Source organism: Dermochelys coriacea, chromosome 4, assembly GCF_009764565.3.
Source record: "Dermochelys coriacea isolate rDerCor1 chromosome 4, rDerCor1.pri.v4, whole genome shotgun sequence".
In the NCBI taxonomy this organism is placed as follows: domain Eukaryota; kingdom Metazoa; phylum Chordata; order Testudines; family Dermochelyidae; genus Dermochelys; species Dermochelys coriacea.
Window position 1 is genome coordinate 76449171 of NC_050071.1, and position 14983 is coordinate 76464153.

Consider the following 14983-nt stretch of genomic DNA (forward strand, 5'->3'; position numbering starts at 1 on the left):
ATATTTGCACAGCTGTGCATGTGCAAGCACAAGTATCTGCTTGTGCAGTTATCTGATTTTCATAGTCAGGTTTTGAGCAAGCAGATGGCTGTTCAAGTAAATTTGGCTTGTACACAGTGAGTGACCTTTTGAAAATGTAGTGCTATTGCTCCAATTCTGCGGACAAATGTACAGATATGTAGTGATGTGCACATAGTAAAATCAGCATCCTGTAAATGCACAGGTGCTTAGTAGTAGTAGTAGTACTTAGTATTTGTTAGAGCTCTCAAGCGATTAAATTAATTGTGATTAATCATATCATTAAAAATATTAATCACGCTGTTAAACAATAATAGAATACCATTTATTTAAATATTTTGGATGATTTTCTACATTTTCAAATGTATTGATTTCAATTACAACACAGAATACAAAGTGCACAGTGCTCACTTTATATTTATTTTTGGTTACAAATATTTGCACTGTAAAAATGATGAACAAAAAAAATAGTATTTTTTTCAATTCACTTAATACAAGTACAGTAGTGCAATCTCTTTTTCATAAAAGTTGAACTTACAAATGTGAAATTAGTACAAAAAAAGAACTGCATTCAGAAATAAAACAATGTAAAACAGGAGACACACAGGTCTCCCCCAAGGAGTTCAGTCAAAAATTTAATTAACACATTATTTTTTTAACAATCATCATCAGCATGGAAGCATGTCCTCTGGAATGGTGGCCAAATCGTGAAGGGACATATGAATCTTTAGCATATCTGGCAATAAATACTTTGCAATGCTGGCTACAAAAGTGCCATGTGAACGTCTGTTCTCACTTTCTGGTGACATTGTAAATAAGAAGTGGGCAGCATTATCTCCTGCAAATGTAAACAAACTATTTTGTCTGAGCGATTGGCTGAACAAGAAGTAGGACTGAGTGGACTCGCAGGCTCTAAAGTTTTGCATTGTTTTGGTTTTGAGTGCAATTATATAACAAAAAAATCTACATTTGTAAGTTGCACTTTCACCATTAAGAGACTGCACTACAGTACTTGTATGAGGTGAACTGAAAATTACTATTCCTTTTGTTTCTCATTTTTACAGTGAAAATATTTGTAATAAAAAATAGTATAAAGTGAGCACTGGACACTTTGTATTCTGTAGTAGAGATCAATATATTTGAAAATGCAGAAAAACGTTCAAAAATATTTAATAAATTTCAATTGGTATCTATTGTTTAATGGTGCGATTAAAGCTGCGATTAATCGCAATTCTTTTTTTTGAGTTAATCGCGTGAGTTAACTGTGATTAATTGATAGCCCTAGGATCTGTATAACTTTAGGAGCCCTAATCATGGACCAGGACCATGCTAGGTTCTGTACAAGCACAATACAAAAAGACAGTCTCAGCCCCAAAGGGCTTACAATATAATGGGAATATACATTTGCGTTTCTAGTCCTCCACTTCAATGCAGTCAAAATTCAGGACCCGAAAAATTGCTTGGTCTGATTATGTTGCTGAAGTCTAGTGCTGTTGATACAATGAATAATCAGAATAGAGTGGGTCAGTAACTCCTCTGGTTTAGTTGTTAGTGTGCTCAACTGCATTCGGTTCCCTTACTTATAAAGATTGCAGGTGTTTTCGTTATTATCTTTAGAAGTGTTCTTGCAGAATTCCTGTTTTGTTGTTACAGACTTCTTCACAGGGTCAGTAAAGAATTGGCAGAGTGGTATTTCCAGGATGGTCGTGCGGTGCTTGCAGCGTGTTGCCATCTAGCTGTTGAGAATATTGAGGTAATATTTTTTCTTTATTCTGTACCAAGGAAAAGACCAATAGTAGGTTATTTTTTATATTGCCAGCTGTAGCATATTTTCAAAAACACACTACATTTATGTAATTTTTAAAATATATTATTTGCATTTAGTATGACTTTTTATTCATTCACATTGATAGATTGAAATCCTGGCTCCATAAAAGTCAATGACAAAACTCCCATTGACTTCAGTGGGGCCAGGATATCACTTTTAGGCAAAGAGAGAAATTATTTTATGTAATATTATATGAATAAATATAAGTTCTAAATATAGGGAAATAGAAATATTAGTGTTTACTATTTGTGTTGAACGTGTATCTTATTGTGCTACATGAAAACATACAGGAAAATACAAGACTTGCACTCTAAATAGGCAAGACAGGCAAACAGTAATAGACAACATGTACACAAAATGTTAAAAATACATTTCTTCTTGGTTAATTTATTTTTTAATTTACCTTACTTTGAACCATCACTATCATCTCTCTCTCACTCTGTCCCAGTGCTCCACCATTGCTGTCCCATTGTGTCCTTTTTCCACTCTGGCCTCCCCACAGAAATATATTGCAAAATAGTGGGTGATGAGGAGAGAAAGCAGACTATCAGTTGGTGCCTATGTTACAGCATAACTAGAAGTGTTTAAAGGTCTTGTGGCCTCTCCTACCCTCTGCAGTCCTTGCTGGCACCTCAGTTGCTCTTTACCCCAAGGAGAGGGTGGGATGAGGATGGGGAAGCTCGTACCTCCACTCTGAAGTCTCCTGGACTCAGGAGCAGGGGGCAGTATGGCTTCTCTCACCCCTGCAGGCTATGCTGGGAACTGACAATAGTAGATTCCATTGAAACAATATTCATTTATATTTGTTTTCTAGACTGTTTGGCAGGACAAAGGATGATGTTAGAGTTTGGGCCAAAGGAAAGCAGTTCTCTTCATAAAAAGATCACAGATATGTAGTAGACAATTATTGAGTCCTCTCAGAAGCAGAACTTTTAAGTTTTAGTTTATGTAATTAATGCATGTTTTGTCACTCTGTAGAAAGCACAATCTCACAAATGAATGTAACATGCTAGTCACAGTGAATCCTAAAAAGTGCTTGTGTCACTTACTGATATGATTTTCTTATTGAGCAAGCTTGCCATGGCAAACCTGATTCGTGGAAATGAACTGGAGTTGGCAGTCAGTGTGGGTACTGTCTTAGGAGAAAGTGCAGCGCAAGCAACACATTATGCTCTAGAGTTACTAGCAAGAAAATGTATGACAGTAACAACATGGTAAGAATTTCTTACTCCAAAGAAGATTTTTTTTCTAACAAAACACAAAGTTGTTATAACTGACAGAAATCCATAGGATGATATGAATAAAGCTATCATTTGGAATCCTCTGTAGTTTAATAAGACAGATGCAGACAGAAATGAGATACACATTGAGATATCATTTAATATATACAAGGTTGAGATGGTGAGATCTGGAATATATAATGCAGAGAAACAGTATGCCAAATGAGATACAGGCCCTTATACTGAAGTCTTTATTCAGGCAAACCTATTAAAGGCAAAAAGAAAAGGAGTACTTGTGGCACCTTAGAGACTAACAAATCAGATGCATCCGATGAAGTGAGCTGTAGCTCACAAAAGCTTATGCTCTAATAAATTTTAGTCTCTAAGGTGCCACAAGTACTCCTTTTCTTTTTGCGAATACAGACTAACACGGCTGCTACTCTGAAACCTGTCACTATTAAAGGCAGTTAGTGTTTTGCTTAAGCAAGAATAGCAGTATCAGACCTGTAATGCATAAAGAACCCAAATGTTCCTCAATTCCTCATTAATCTCAGAAAACAGATGCATGCATACATATTGTAAATAAGTAAGCAGATGCAGTGTTTCCACAATGATTACCAAACTCTTAACTTGTATTTGAACAGGTAAAGCTCCTTCACTTCCCCCAAATCAAGTTATTAAAACTAATTTAATAAAAGTGAGTAAAAATAGTCACTTGGAGAAAGAAACCTAACAAAAGTCACTTGGAAGAAGTAAGGCCAAAAGTGATCCATAGGTGAAGAGTGAACAGCAGCTTAGATAAAAATTTGTGATGTGGTATTTAAAAGGATTGCAAGGCATAAACACCCAGGAGGGAGAGGGGTAATTTAATCTGGCACTGCAAATATAGCTAGGAGAGTGGAGAAGTTATTAAGATCCCACAGAATTGCTGTTTGACTTCCTCCAGGAGAAGGATGCCATGTCTTTGTGTCATCCAAGGAAATTTCACAAGGTCCTGTATTACACTGTGCTCCATGCACTGGTTTTACAATGGCAGGGTACAGTTTTGGCTTATCATTCTGTGATAGACAGCACAACATATAGTCGGAGAAAAGATGATGTCATGTGCAGGATCAACTTTAGGCATGGTTTTAGGACTTGTATTTTGCTTAGAGAATAGGAATTAACGTGAGACAGTCAATCTGTTTTTAAAAGGATCTAACAACTAAGTTTTAGTTTTGCTGTCAAAGTTGGTATTTGATCACCCAGTTAGAGATATACCAAGAGTAGCCTAGTTGACCTCCTTTCCACAGAAGAGTAGGTCTAGTTTAATCAAAGAAACCGTTGCCGGAACATTGATTGCATAAAATGATTGGTTTATGGCTCTTGTCTTTACAATGGTTTGGCATGTCAGCACAGCAAAAATTTTGACAAAACTGTTCTGGCATGTCCACATGCAACACATCTTACAATAGTAGTTGAATCCCTGCATTCTAAGGGCATGTCTACACTTACTCTGGAGCAATCGATCCAGCAGGGGGTCGATTTATCGCATCTAGTGAAGATGCGATAAATCGACCGCTGAGCGCTCTCCCGTTGACTCTGGTGCTCCACCGGAGCCAGAGGCGCAGGCGGAGTCGACAGGGAAGTGTCAGCAGTTGACTTACCGCAGTGAAGACACCGCGGTAAGTAGATCTAAGTACGTCGACTTCAGCTACGTTACTCACATTGCTGAAGTTTCGTAACTTTGATCGATCTGCCCCCCCCACCCTTAGTGTAGACCAGGCCTGAGATTCCTGATTATTCTTATTCTGTAGGACACACCATCATTTTGGGCACAGTTGCTTTTGTGTAACTTCTGAACAGGAAACACTGCAGATAGAATTAGGAAGATAGATGAAATGGTACAATTGTAACACTTTGTAACTTTCCCATGCACACTTAGGGGTTGTCTACACAAACAATTACACTACTAAAAGCTGAGTCTCTGAATCTATTCTGCACTCGCCTGCTGAGGTCTAACTGTATGTACCCTGATGATTCACATTAGCTGTTCATTAGAGCACTTTGATCTAGTCTGCTTTGAAATGGGACTAGCTGAAAGCACTCTAACAAACTCTTAATGCATGTCAGCAGGGTTCATAGGAGCAGTTAGACCACAGAAGGGTAGCAGGATAGATTCACATCCCATCTTGCCACATCTAATTGTTCATATAGACAGGCCCTTAGAAGAAACCATTGCATTGAGCTAAAGACCTCGTCCCAGTTAATACAACCAATGCTTGTCAATATAACCGGTACAACAAGTTATGTATACATTGTACAGTCTTTGTAAACTCAGTGTTCAGAATTACAGTTGTTGCACAAATTTTTAGACAGAGTTTGCTGCAACACAGTTCACCACCCCTTTCAGATACTTCAAAATAGCAATAGTAAATACCTATGCTATACCTATATCTCATTATAGTGAGAAGCCGAAATCCTGGCTTCTCTAACATATATGGAACTCCCTTTACCATTAGAAATCTTTACTTTTCCATAACTCAGTCTAAATTTAGAAATACCCACTATTCTTCTGAAGCACTCTTCTTTTGCTATAGTGCATTTCTCAGAGTGCTGGAAGATCCCTGATTAACTTATAATGAATTAGGTTATTGATGGAACATTTTACTATACATTCGTCCAGTGGTATTCTCTCAAAAACAAACACAAAATATATTGGGAAAATTATTTTGAATGTTTGATAATGTCAGCTTAGTTTTGGTTTGTGCCCATCACCTCTACCACTCCTAAAATGGCACTTCTTTCCCTTAGATGAATCCTAATAATATTTGTTTATTGAAAGCTTAACTCCTACTTCACTGGCCTCAGCTGCACTATTTTTGCTAGATCCTGAATTTCTTTTCAAGATTGGTTCTTGAAAAACATTTCAGGTAACACAGTTCTGGATGACAGAGACCTTTGTTTTAAACAGTTGTTTTCAATGTCTGGTCTCAACTGACTTCTACCAACTTTTTTAAAAACGGTTTTCCCCTATTTAGACCAGCACATGCAAGCAAAATCATGTTATGGAAACAGTTTTGGGAACTGATCTTGAAAGCTATTTCAGGACCCCACAAAGATTGCATTCTGGATACGGCTTCCGTATATCTTGGAAAATTAGCTGTGTTATGTTGAATGACACAAGCTGATATTCCAAATAGCTTGTTGATTCAATTTTGTAGCAGGGGTTAGAATCAAGCCATTGGTGTAATTTGCTGCTGCTGTTTCACAAAGCCAAATTTATCTGGTTGTTGGAGTGGTTGTGCTGTTTGTTCATGAATTTGTCCCCTATTTAGTAAACAAAAACTTTTTTTTTTTTGCTCATTACTGTTTCAATATCTTCCTTTTAGCTTTCCATCTCTTGGATACAGGTACTTTGTTGTTCTAAAGAGAGAGATTCTAAAAAATCCATTGAAGCTCTATGATTTTGGCATAGGCTAAAAATAACCTTAAAGTATAAGTTTCTTTGTTTTTTTTCTAGAATTGATAAATATGTATATAAATGTTTGTAAAATGGTAGATGGGTGGAAGTTGTTTGCAAAGCAACAATTCGCTAACATTTTCAAGTGACCACATAACTCTGCAAGTGAAGAGTAAACACACTAGAAGAATAAAAATATATGGATTTGTATCACTCTGTCTCTCTGTTTTTAACTGAATGTGCATTTAGGGTCATATCTTAAAGGTATTAGAACTATTCTAAATCAGGTAGAGCTGGAAAATGAAAAAGCACCCCTCAATGGAAGGGAGTGATAAGAAAATGGCAGAATAATGACTAGGACATGCCAGCCTCCCTAGTCCCATCAAAGTATATAGTGCGAAAATTCAACAAGAAGACATTGCACCCCATTTGAGGAGCATTTGAACCTAAATGGTCCTTTTCTCCAATATGAGTGAGAAAGCTGGGAATGAAGGGCACCCTTGCTTCACCTCCAGGTGCATTATGCTCTTTGGCAGATGGTAACTGTCCTTATACAGACATACACTTGATGTTCTGTGGAAATGTGTATGTGTGGAGAACGGCCTCAATCTGCATTTGCTTGAGGCTAAATTGTGAGTTTCCCCATATTTCCCAAAGGTGTCACTCCTGTTTCAGTTCCTGTCTACACAATCCTGGCCTTATTAATGAATAATTAAAATTACTGGCAAAACAAATGTGGGGATCATAGACTCAGGAACATCAGTCAGAGATAGCTCTGCTGATGAAGAGAGCTAAATTTTATGGCTAACAGCTCCATTCCCTGGGTAACAAGTGAACTGTTGTTCAGACCTGGAGTAGTACCTATTTGGTGCTTGTAGTGGTGCAAGGAACTGGCACAGAACACTGGGGAAAGAGCAGGAGCCAGGATAAAGAAGTATTGGGCACATAAAATAACTATTTAAAAATGTTGCTGTGTTAATTATTTCATAAATAAATATTCCCTATAAGCTATTATATGTAAGATGAAGTAAAAATAATAGAGGGTGTATTTTCAGCAGTGAGATTCTTGTAAACGGCAAATCCATGTGCACTGGGCTGAAAATGTGTCCCTGTTTTGTGTTTTGAAATCCTATCTTGTAATTACAAGACACTTTTCAGTGAGTTTTAGTGCTGACTAATGTTGATTTCATGAAGTTCTGGGAGTTTTGTACCTTACCAACTTCTTGGAATTGAACTAGGGCAAAAAGAGGCAGTACTCTCCTCAGAAGCCTCATGTGTCACACTAATAATGTAGGCTTACTGGACTGATCACCCTTTTCCATTTCCCTATCAACAATACATATTTCTTCAGTGTAAGAGGAAAGGCGAGTGTAAAGAAAACAGTCCTACCTCTGACACTGCATCTCCACCATTACATGTCATTGAGAGTAACTGCCACGTTTTCTGTTTACACAGGGACTTGGCAGCAGATCTTCTCATGATGATTCCCAATAACGAACTGCAGTTAGTAAAGCTATGTGCTTTCTATCCTGGATCCACAACAGAGATAAATGACCTACATGAAAAGGTACATTTAAGGGGCTTTTATTAATTAAAAAAACCTTAAAGGTATTAGACTATTCAAGTCTAATACCTTAAGGTTTTAAGTAAATAAATAAAATATTCATTTTACTATTCAAGTAAATGTTTGTATTGATTTGTTTCTTAATATGTAGATAAATTCACTTAAGGGAAAATTCATTCCTAGCATGAATTTGGCCCCAATAATATGTTGTATTATCATCTCTTGTGTCCATTTTTGTTCTGTTTAATCTGCATAAGACTTTTACCATCAGTTTATGCACAATAAGAAATGTGTATTTGGTTTCTGGTATGCTATAAAGGCAGTTGATGTAGTGATCATCAGACTGGACTGGGACTCAGGAGACGTAGGTTCTATTCCCAGCTCTGCTGCTGGCCTGCTGAGTGACTGTGGGTAAGTCACATTCATTTTTTTGTGTCTCAGTTTCCACATTTATAAAATGAGAATAATGAGATTTTCGTTCTCTGTTAAGCACTTGGAAATCTGCTCATGGTAAAAGCTTGGTGGTGGCTGTTCTTATTATGTGTGCAGTAGCATACTAAGGCCAGATCTATAAGAACCTGGATTCCTCCCAGTGTAGAATGTTTCCAATTGCTCATGGTCATAAGAGTCATCTATAAATAGGGCTTATAGTCTCCTTCTCTCTGAAGTCATATTAAGAATGCCTCCTTCCCCCACTACCCTGATCTCTGTGGTACTGCATCTGGTGCCCACTGGCTCCTTGCCTGGCAGACTTCCTCTGCAAGCCTGGAAGAGTCTTCTTCCTCTGACTACTTTACTTCTGACTCAAACTGCTCATCTAGTCACTTCTTAGACAACGGGTTTGTCACAGAAAGACCTCACAAAGTTCTGAGACACTGAGGCTGACATTCACCGGCATTTGGCGTACTGACTCTACCAGTATGCACCCCTCTACAGGGGATCAAAGCGTACTCTCTCAGTGGTGAGTTACATGTCCGTGAAAAAATCTTTATTACCTTTAATAAAGAGAATGATCTTTTCTTCATATCAGAGAAAATCTGTTTTTGTTATGCTTTTATGGGAACTTCCATAGTTTCTTGAACCTTACCATGTTCAAACAAAACTATTTATTCTTGTGTAAACCTTTGTTTTCTAGTGTAATCTACCAGGTGTAGAAGAATGTATGCAACTAGCTGAGACTCCTCAGGCAAATGGAGACATATTTGAAACCATAAATACTATTTGTTAAGTACAGAACCAGAAAAAGCCCTTCCTGTTGGCATTCAATATATTAAAGGTAGGCTTGTGAATGTAAGAACCTGATTTCAATGTAGTCATTTGTTTGGCTTCTTTCTGCTTGGTATTTACCATTTTCATTCTTTGTTTGTGTTTTTCAACAGAACAAATTATGTAGCTCAGATTGGACTTTGGATTCAGTGTGTCCCTTTCTTGATCTTCTAAGCTATATACGCACTGAAAGATTAATGCTGCATAAATGTAGTGAGTGAGTATGTTTCCCATGATTATAAAACTGAAGCTTCCCTCTTTTTTAAAGATTACTCTTTCTCCTTGTTTACAGTCATGTGTTCTGCTTCTTTCCTACAGCTAGCAATCACTTGGATATCTTTACACATAAGCTCTCAGCTTAGCCATCTGAATAAAAATAACAAATACAACCATATGATCTAATCCATCAGCCTTAACATGGGCAAACTTCCTTTGAGCCAATGGGTGTTTTGCAAATGTTGGGACTGAAGGTTAGGTCCTAAATTCAGATTCAGGCCAACCTGTCTGCATCTGTAGTAGCAGAGCAGGATCTTGAAGGGACAAATGCAAGATCTTCTCTGGTTGAGTTTCACTGAATTGACAAAGGTGTTGGGAGAACTTCAGGCCACAACCTGTGCATTCCCTATTTTGGGTAGTTATCGAGAAGGTTGTGGTGAGACCACTATCACAATATCTAGCTTCCTCAGAACTCATTAAAAAGAAAAGGAGTACTTGTGGCACCTTAGAGTCTCTAAGGTGCCACAAGTACTCCTTTTCTTTTTGCGAATACAGACTAACACGGCTGCTACTCTGAAACCTGTCAGAACTCATTGACACTCTAGTCAAAATGGGTATAAACCTAGGTTTAGTACACAGGCTGCACTTCTTGCATTTAATTTTCCCTTTTTGGTAACAATGATCAGATATTCTTGTTAACTTCTAGATCAGCTGCCTTTGAAACTGATCATGAAGTGTTGCTGACCCATCTTTGGTCTCAGGCAGGAATTGCTGGGGTGGAGGTTGCTTTTTCTTGCTGAGAAGACCCAAAGAGTAGTAATAGGCAATTATTTGTCAACTGTAAGGGCATTCTCATGTTGGGTCCTGCAGGATTCCATCTTATTGCCCTCTTGTATCAATGTGTATATTTGGTCTATTAAAGGAGTTAGTGAAGAGACTCACATGGCATTATTTTCAGGCTAATGACCTTAAAGTTTATGTCTCCAACTCAAATGATCAAGCTGGAGCTGCTGAGAGACTAATACAGTGTACAGGTGAAATTGGGGAATGGATGAGAGCAAGCTGGCTAAGGCTCAATCCAGACAAGACAGGTGATGCTGGTAGGTTGAGAGAAACAACCCAAAGAGTTAGCGGAGATTTATTTGCATCAAAGAGGAGGGTGTTCAGCTGCCATTGTTAAATAACTAGAGTCTGGCTAGACCAAAGATTGCATTTAGAAGTGGACTGTCATGATCAAAAGGTGTTTTACTATCTACATCTGGCCAGATGAGTATGACATACTCTTTCAAATTCAGATATAGCTACTATCATTCATGCCTGGTTAGACTATCCCAGTGCAGTCTATGGGGGATGCATCTTAAATTTAATAGGCAGCTGGAACTGGTGCAGAAGTAGTTATCTGGTTGATAACTAGGCCATTCTGTAGAGAGCACGTGGCTCTGCAGATAGATTTTAAGGTGTTGGCTTGAACTTATAAAGCCTTAAATGGTCAGAGTGTAGTTGAGCACCTCTGTTTCCAGGATACACTGGCTTTGTCTGAACTACGCAGCTTTTAGCGACACAGTTGTGCTGCTAGAAGCCGAGCTGCTAAAAGGTGTGCATGCAGTGTAGCTGTTTTTTTGCCTGCAAGAGAGAGCTTTCCTGCCAACAAATATTCCACCCCCACGAGCTGCAGTAACTTTGTTGGCAGGGAGAGCGCTCTTGCCGACAAAGCGCTCTTCACATTGGCGCTTTTCCTTGACAAAACTTTTTTCTTTTGGGGAGGAGGGCGGGGGGGGTGTTTTCTTAACACCTCTGAATGACAAAAGTTTTGTCATTCACTTGCCAGTGTAGACAAAGCCACTGTTGCAAGCAGGATCACCAGAGACACTGATGGTAAATCTTGCTCTGTGTAACAGAGAGAGCATTTTCCATAAGAGCCCCAGGGCTCTGGTATTCCCTCCTGCTGCTGGTCTGAACTGCCTGGATTTAAGAACTTAAGGAGTACGCTGCAGTGCCTAAGGCTCTGTCTACACTGCCAATTGAATGACAAAACTTTTGTCGTTCACAGGTGCTTAAAAAACCCCCGTGAAAGACAAAAGTTGCAGCGGCAAGTGGCAGTGTAAACAGTTCGTTGTTGGCAGAAGTGCTCTCCTGTCAACGCTGTGAACTCCTAGGAGGTGGAAGTATTTTGTTGGCAAAAGTGCCAACAAACAGTGTTTACACTGCCCAACTTTTAATGACATGGCCGTGTAGCTGTGTTGTGTAGACAAAGCCTAAATGTTTTGCCTGGTTTAGAGAATGAAGGAGTTTTATTATTGGTTATAAATATGATATAATGCATTCAGTTTGCCTAATTGACATTATCCTGCCTGACTGCATAAAATCAGAGGAGACTTTTGTGGGGGGAAGCAAATAGGAAACAAAACAATGATAGAGAAAAGGTTCCTTAAGGGAATAATGGGGGAAGCTATTAATTGGGGAATGCCCCTGCATGCCTCCATCCAGGCTAGCCAGGATTATATTTCCCAGACCTAACCCTACAATCAAAGGGAATACTTAACATTTAAGAGTTTGTCTATGCTGCAATCAGACACCCAAAGCTGCAGCTGACTTGAGCTTGCAGGGCTATAAAATTGCAGTGATAGATGTTCAGGCTCAGACTGGAGCGTGGGGTCTGGGACCCTGCAACGGGGGAGGGTCCCACTGTGACAGATTTTTTATACCAATCTGCTTGAGGCATCTGGTTATTAGGCTGAGGCCACAGGATTGTTGGGGGGGGAGTGGGAGGAGATGACAGAGCACATTAAGCAACTGAGTTTTTTAAAGCTTTATTGATAAAATAATAAAATAACAGTGGAGAGCGATGAGTGCTCTCCACGTCACTTAGAGGAAGGAAGAAAGCGTTAGTGCCCCTAGCCCTACCCATTTTCATACTCGCACATGCACTACCCGAGGCTGGCCAGGCTGGATGTACGTTAGAAGAAGAGGGGGAAGAGTGGATGGGAATTCTGGCCTGTGCACACAGGTTGTTTAGGGTCGCTGCCAATCTTCAATTTGCTTCAGCTCTTGGAGGGTCTTAAACCTTAGGGTTTTTTGGAGGCATTTTGGTTCAGGACTTTTGCTCCCCCATGCTTTTCGTTACCAGTCCGAGGTGGCCTTTGGTGTTTTTTTTTGTTTTTTTAAAAACATCTTGGCTTAGGGACGCTACATTAGTTGTTTTATTTTTTATTGGCCTTCACTGTTTTCTTGGTTTTGCAGCTACTGCAGGTTTATGCAGTTGAATTTTTTTTTTTTTTTTGTGGCTGGTTGGAGTTGGAATTCAGGCTCCCTCCCAGTCTTTCTTGGCAGGCCGCCGAGCGTTGGTTGGTGCTGTGGCCTTGAGCTGGAGCCAGTGTTTTATTTTTGGACTGAGCTAGCCGAAAGTGTTGAGTTAACTTGTTCTCTGCTTTCTTTCTCCTTCCCCCTTTGGCCTCTCGCAGCTCTGCAAAAGAATCTTTCACTCCCCACTCACACCTTTGACCCTTCCCAAATTGCCTTATGATGCTTGCAACAGCGTTAGCAATATACGATGCTGATCTGCCTCCCCCAGGGGACCCCCGAGGGGGTGGGGGTCCTTGGGGTGTGACACCACAGCCTGAACTGCAGTCTGAGCCTGAACATCTACACTGCAATTTTATTAGCCCTGCAACCTGAGCCCTGTGAGCCCAAGTGAGCTGACCCAGGCGAGCCACAGGTGTTTTACTGTAGTGTAGACATACTCTAAAACAGTGTTTCTCAACCTTTTTGATACCAGGGGACCATCTTGCTGCCTTTCTAAACTGTGTCAGGGAGATATTAGGGACTGGCGCCGCTCCACAGACTGACTAGTCATTGAGCAACGCTGGTCTAAAAGACCCTGGTGGAACAAAGAGGGGGAGGTGTGAGATATCAAAGGCTGGAGAGTCTCTGATAGAGATAGACTCTGCAGCAGCAGCTGTTTCTCCTAACCCCAAGATTAATGAATTTATCAAAGCTTGTAAGGAAATGTTAAGAGTTAGGTAAGGGAAATAGACATACAGACCTTGGTTTTTACCCTTTGCTCTGCATAATCTGTACCTTTTGAGTGAATGAGTATGTTATGCTTTCTTTCAAAGAAGCTGTTTTTGTCACTTTTATTGGCTGCTGTTGCAGGCTCCTGGAGGTAAACAGTTTACAGGTGCCAAGCCCAGTTGACCCTGTCATATTAACACTCCTGAGAAACAGATGTTGCAACCTAGAGATCCAGTTCCAAAGTGATTGGAACACTGGATTACACCCTGGAGATAGGTGCAGGGGAGCGAGGCCTGTCACGAAGGGATGCACCAAGAGGAACTAAAAGGGATCTAAAGTGCAACTTGCCCTGTAACCATGGCCCCTGCTTTTGAGGAGAGGACTGAAGTACTAACTAATATGTGGGGATGATATTGTTTGTATGTGGAGCCGCAGCCTACTGAAAGGAGTGAGCTGTGTGAAATTTTTACTTGAGTTTGTTACTTTAAACAACTGAAAATGCTCAGAGTCCATGTATAAGAAAAAAATAAAATTAAATAAATGGAATCAGTGTTTAGCAGATGAAATGTAGTTTACAGTTATCTGGTTTAGAACTTAAATGTAATCAACCGGGCAGCACACACATTCCTTACAGAAATACACAGATCAAGCAATATTTTAAATTATTTAGTAGAGTAATAGTCTGTTTAAAGTTTCTACAGATGAAAACTCAGATTACTTTTGATCCTTTTCTATGTTTAGAGTTCGGAATGAGCTGCTGATATTGTCTGGTTACATTGGTGCTTTACTTGCTATTAGAAGACAGTATGCTAGCATTGTACCTGCACTTTATGAATACACAAGGTAATATTAATTATTTATCTACTTCACTGCAGCACCCAGAAGCCTTGGTCAGGATTATGGTAGATAGTAAGAGAGCTCCTATCCCCAGAAGCTTATCAATCTAAAGTCCCATTCTTGCAATGAGCTCATGTGGATTTACTCCTGTGCTCACCCAGAGCTCTGTTGGCTTCTTGCATCGCAGAGGCACAAGGGTCAGCCTGAAAGCAGAATTTGGGCCTCAGACAAACTGTGTGGTCCTGAAAGAAAAGATTGTTTTTATAAGTAGATAGATATTCTAGATCTTCTCCTTGCTTTATCATAAGTTATCAATTGTACTTTGTAATTTTATTTGACTGAAATTGATTTGAGAAATAATAACAGGATGAGATATTCTCTTTTATAATAGAAACAAGAAGCTAAGGAAAAATAGGTTAGTAATAACCTATTTGTGGCAGTTCAGACATCAAGCTTTGAGGCATCCTGGGACTCACAGAATCTATATAGGGGGTTTCAGGAGAACAAGGACCCTCTAAAGCTGTATTTCTTTAGCCTGACCCTGCAAGGCCTATAAAATCCACCACAATCTGACCTCATAG

At 39.4% G+C, this 14983-nt stretch overlaps 1 protein-coding gene across 1 annotated transcript in view; it reads left to right on the top strand.

Moving 5' to 3' along the window:
• Window positions 1–14983, top strand: part of WDR17 (WD repeat domain 17) — a 100523-nt gene that overhangs the window by 82100 nt on the left and 3440 nt on the right. The window contains 8 exon segments of the mRNA XM_038399878.2: window positions 1672–1771; window positions 2921–3060; window positions 6438–6458; window positions 7964–8075; window positions 9208–9280; window positions 9283–9356; window positions 9452–9555; window positions 14307–14408. Coding sequence (XP_038255806.1) covers window positions 1672–1771; window positions 2921–3060; window positions 6438–6458; window positions 7964–8075; window positions 9208–9280; window positions 9283–9356; window positions 9452–9555; window positions 14307–14408 — 726 coding nt within the window.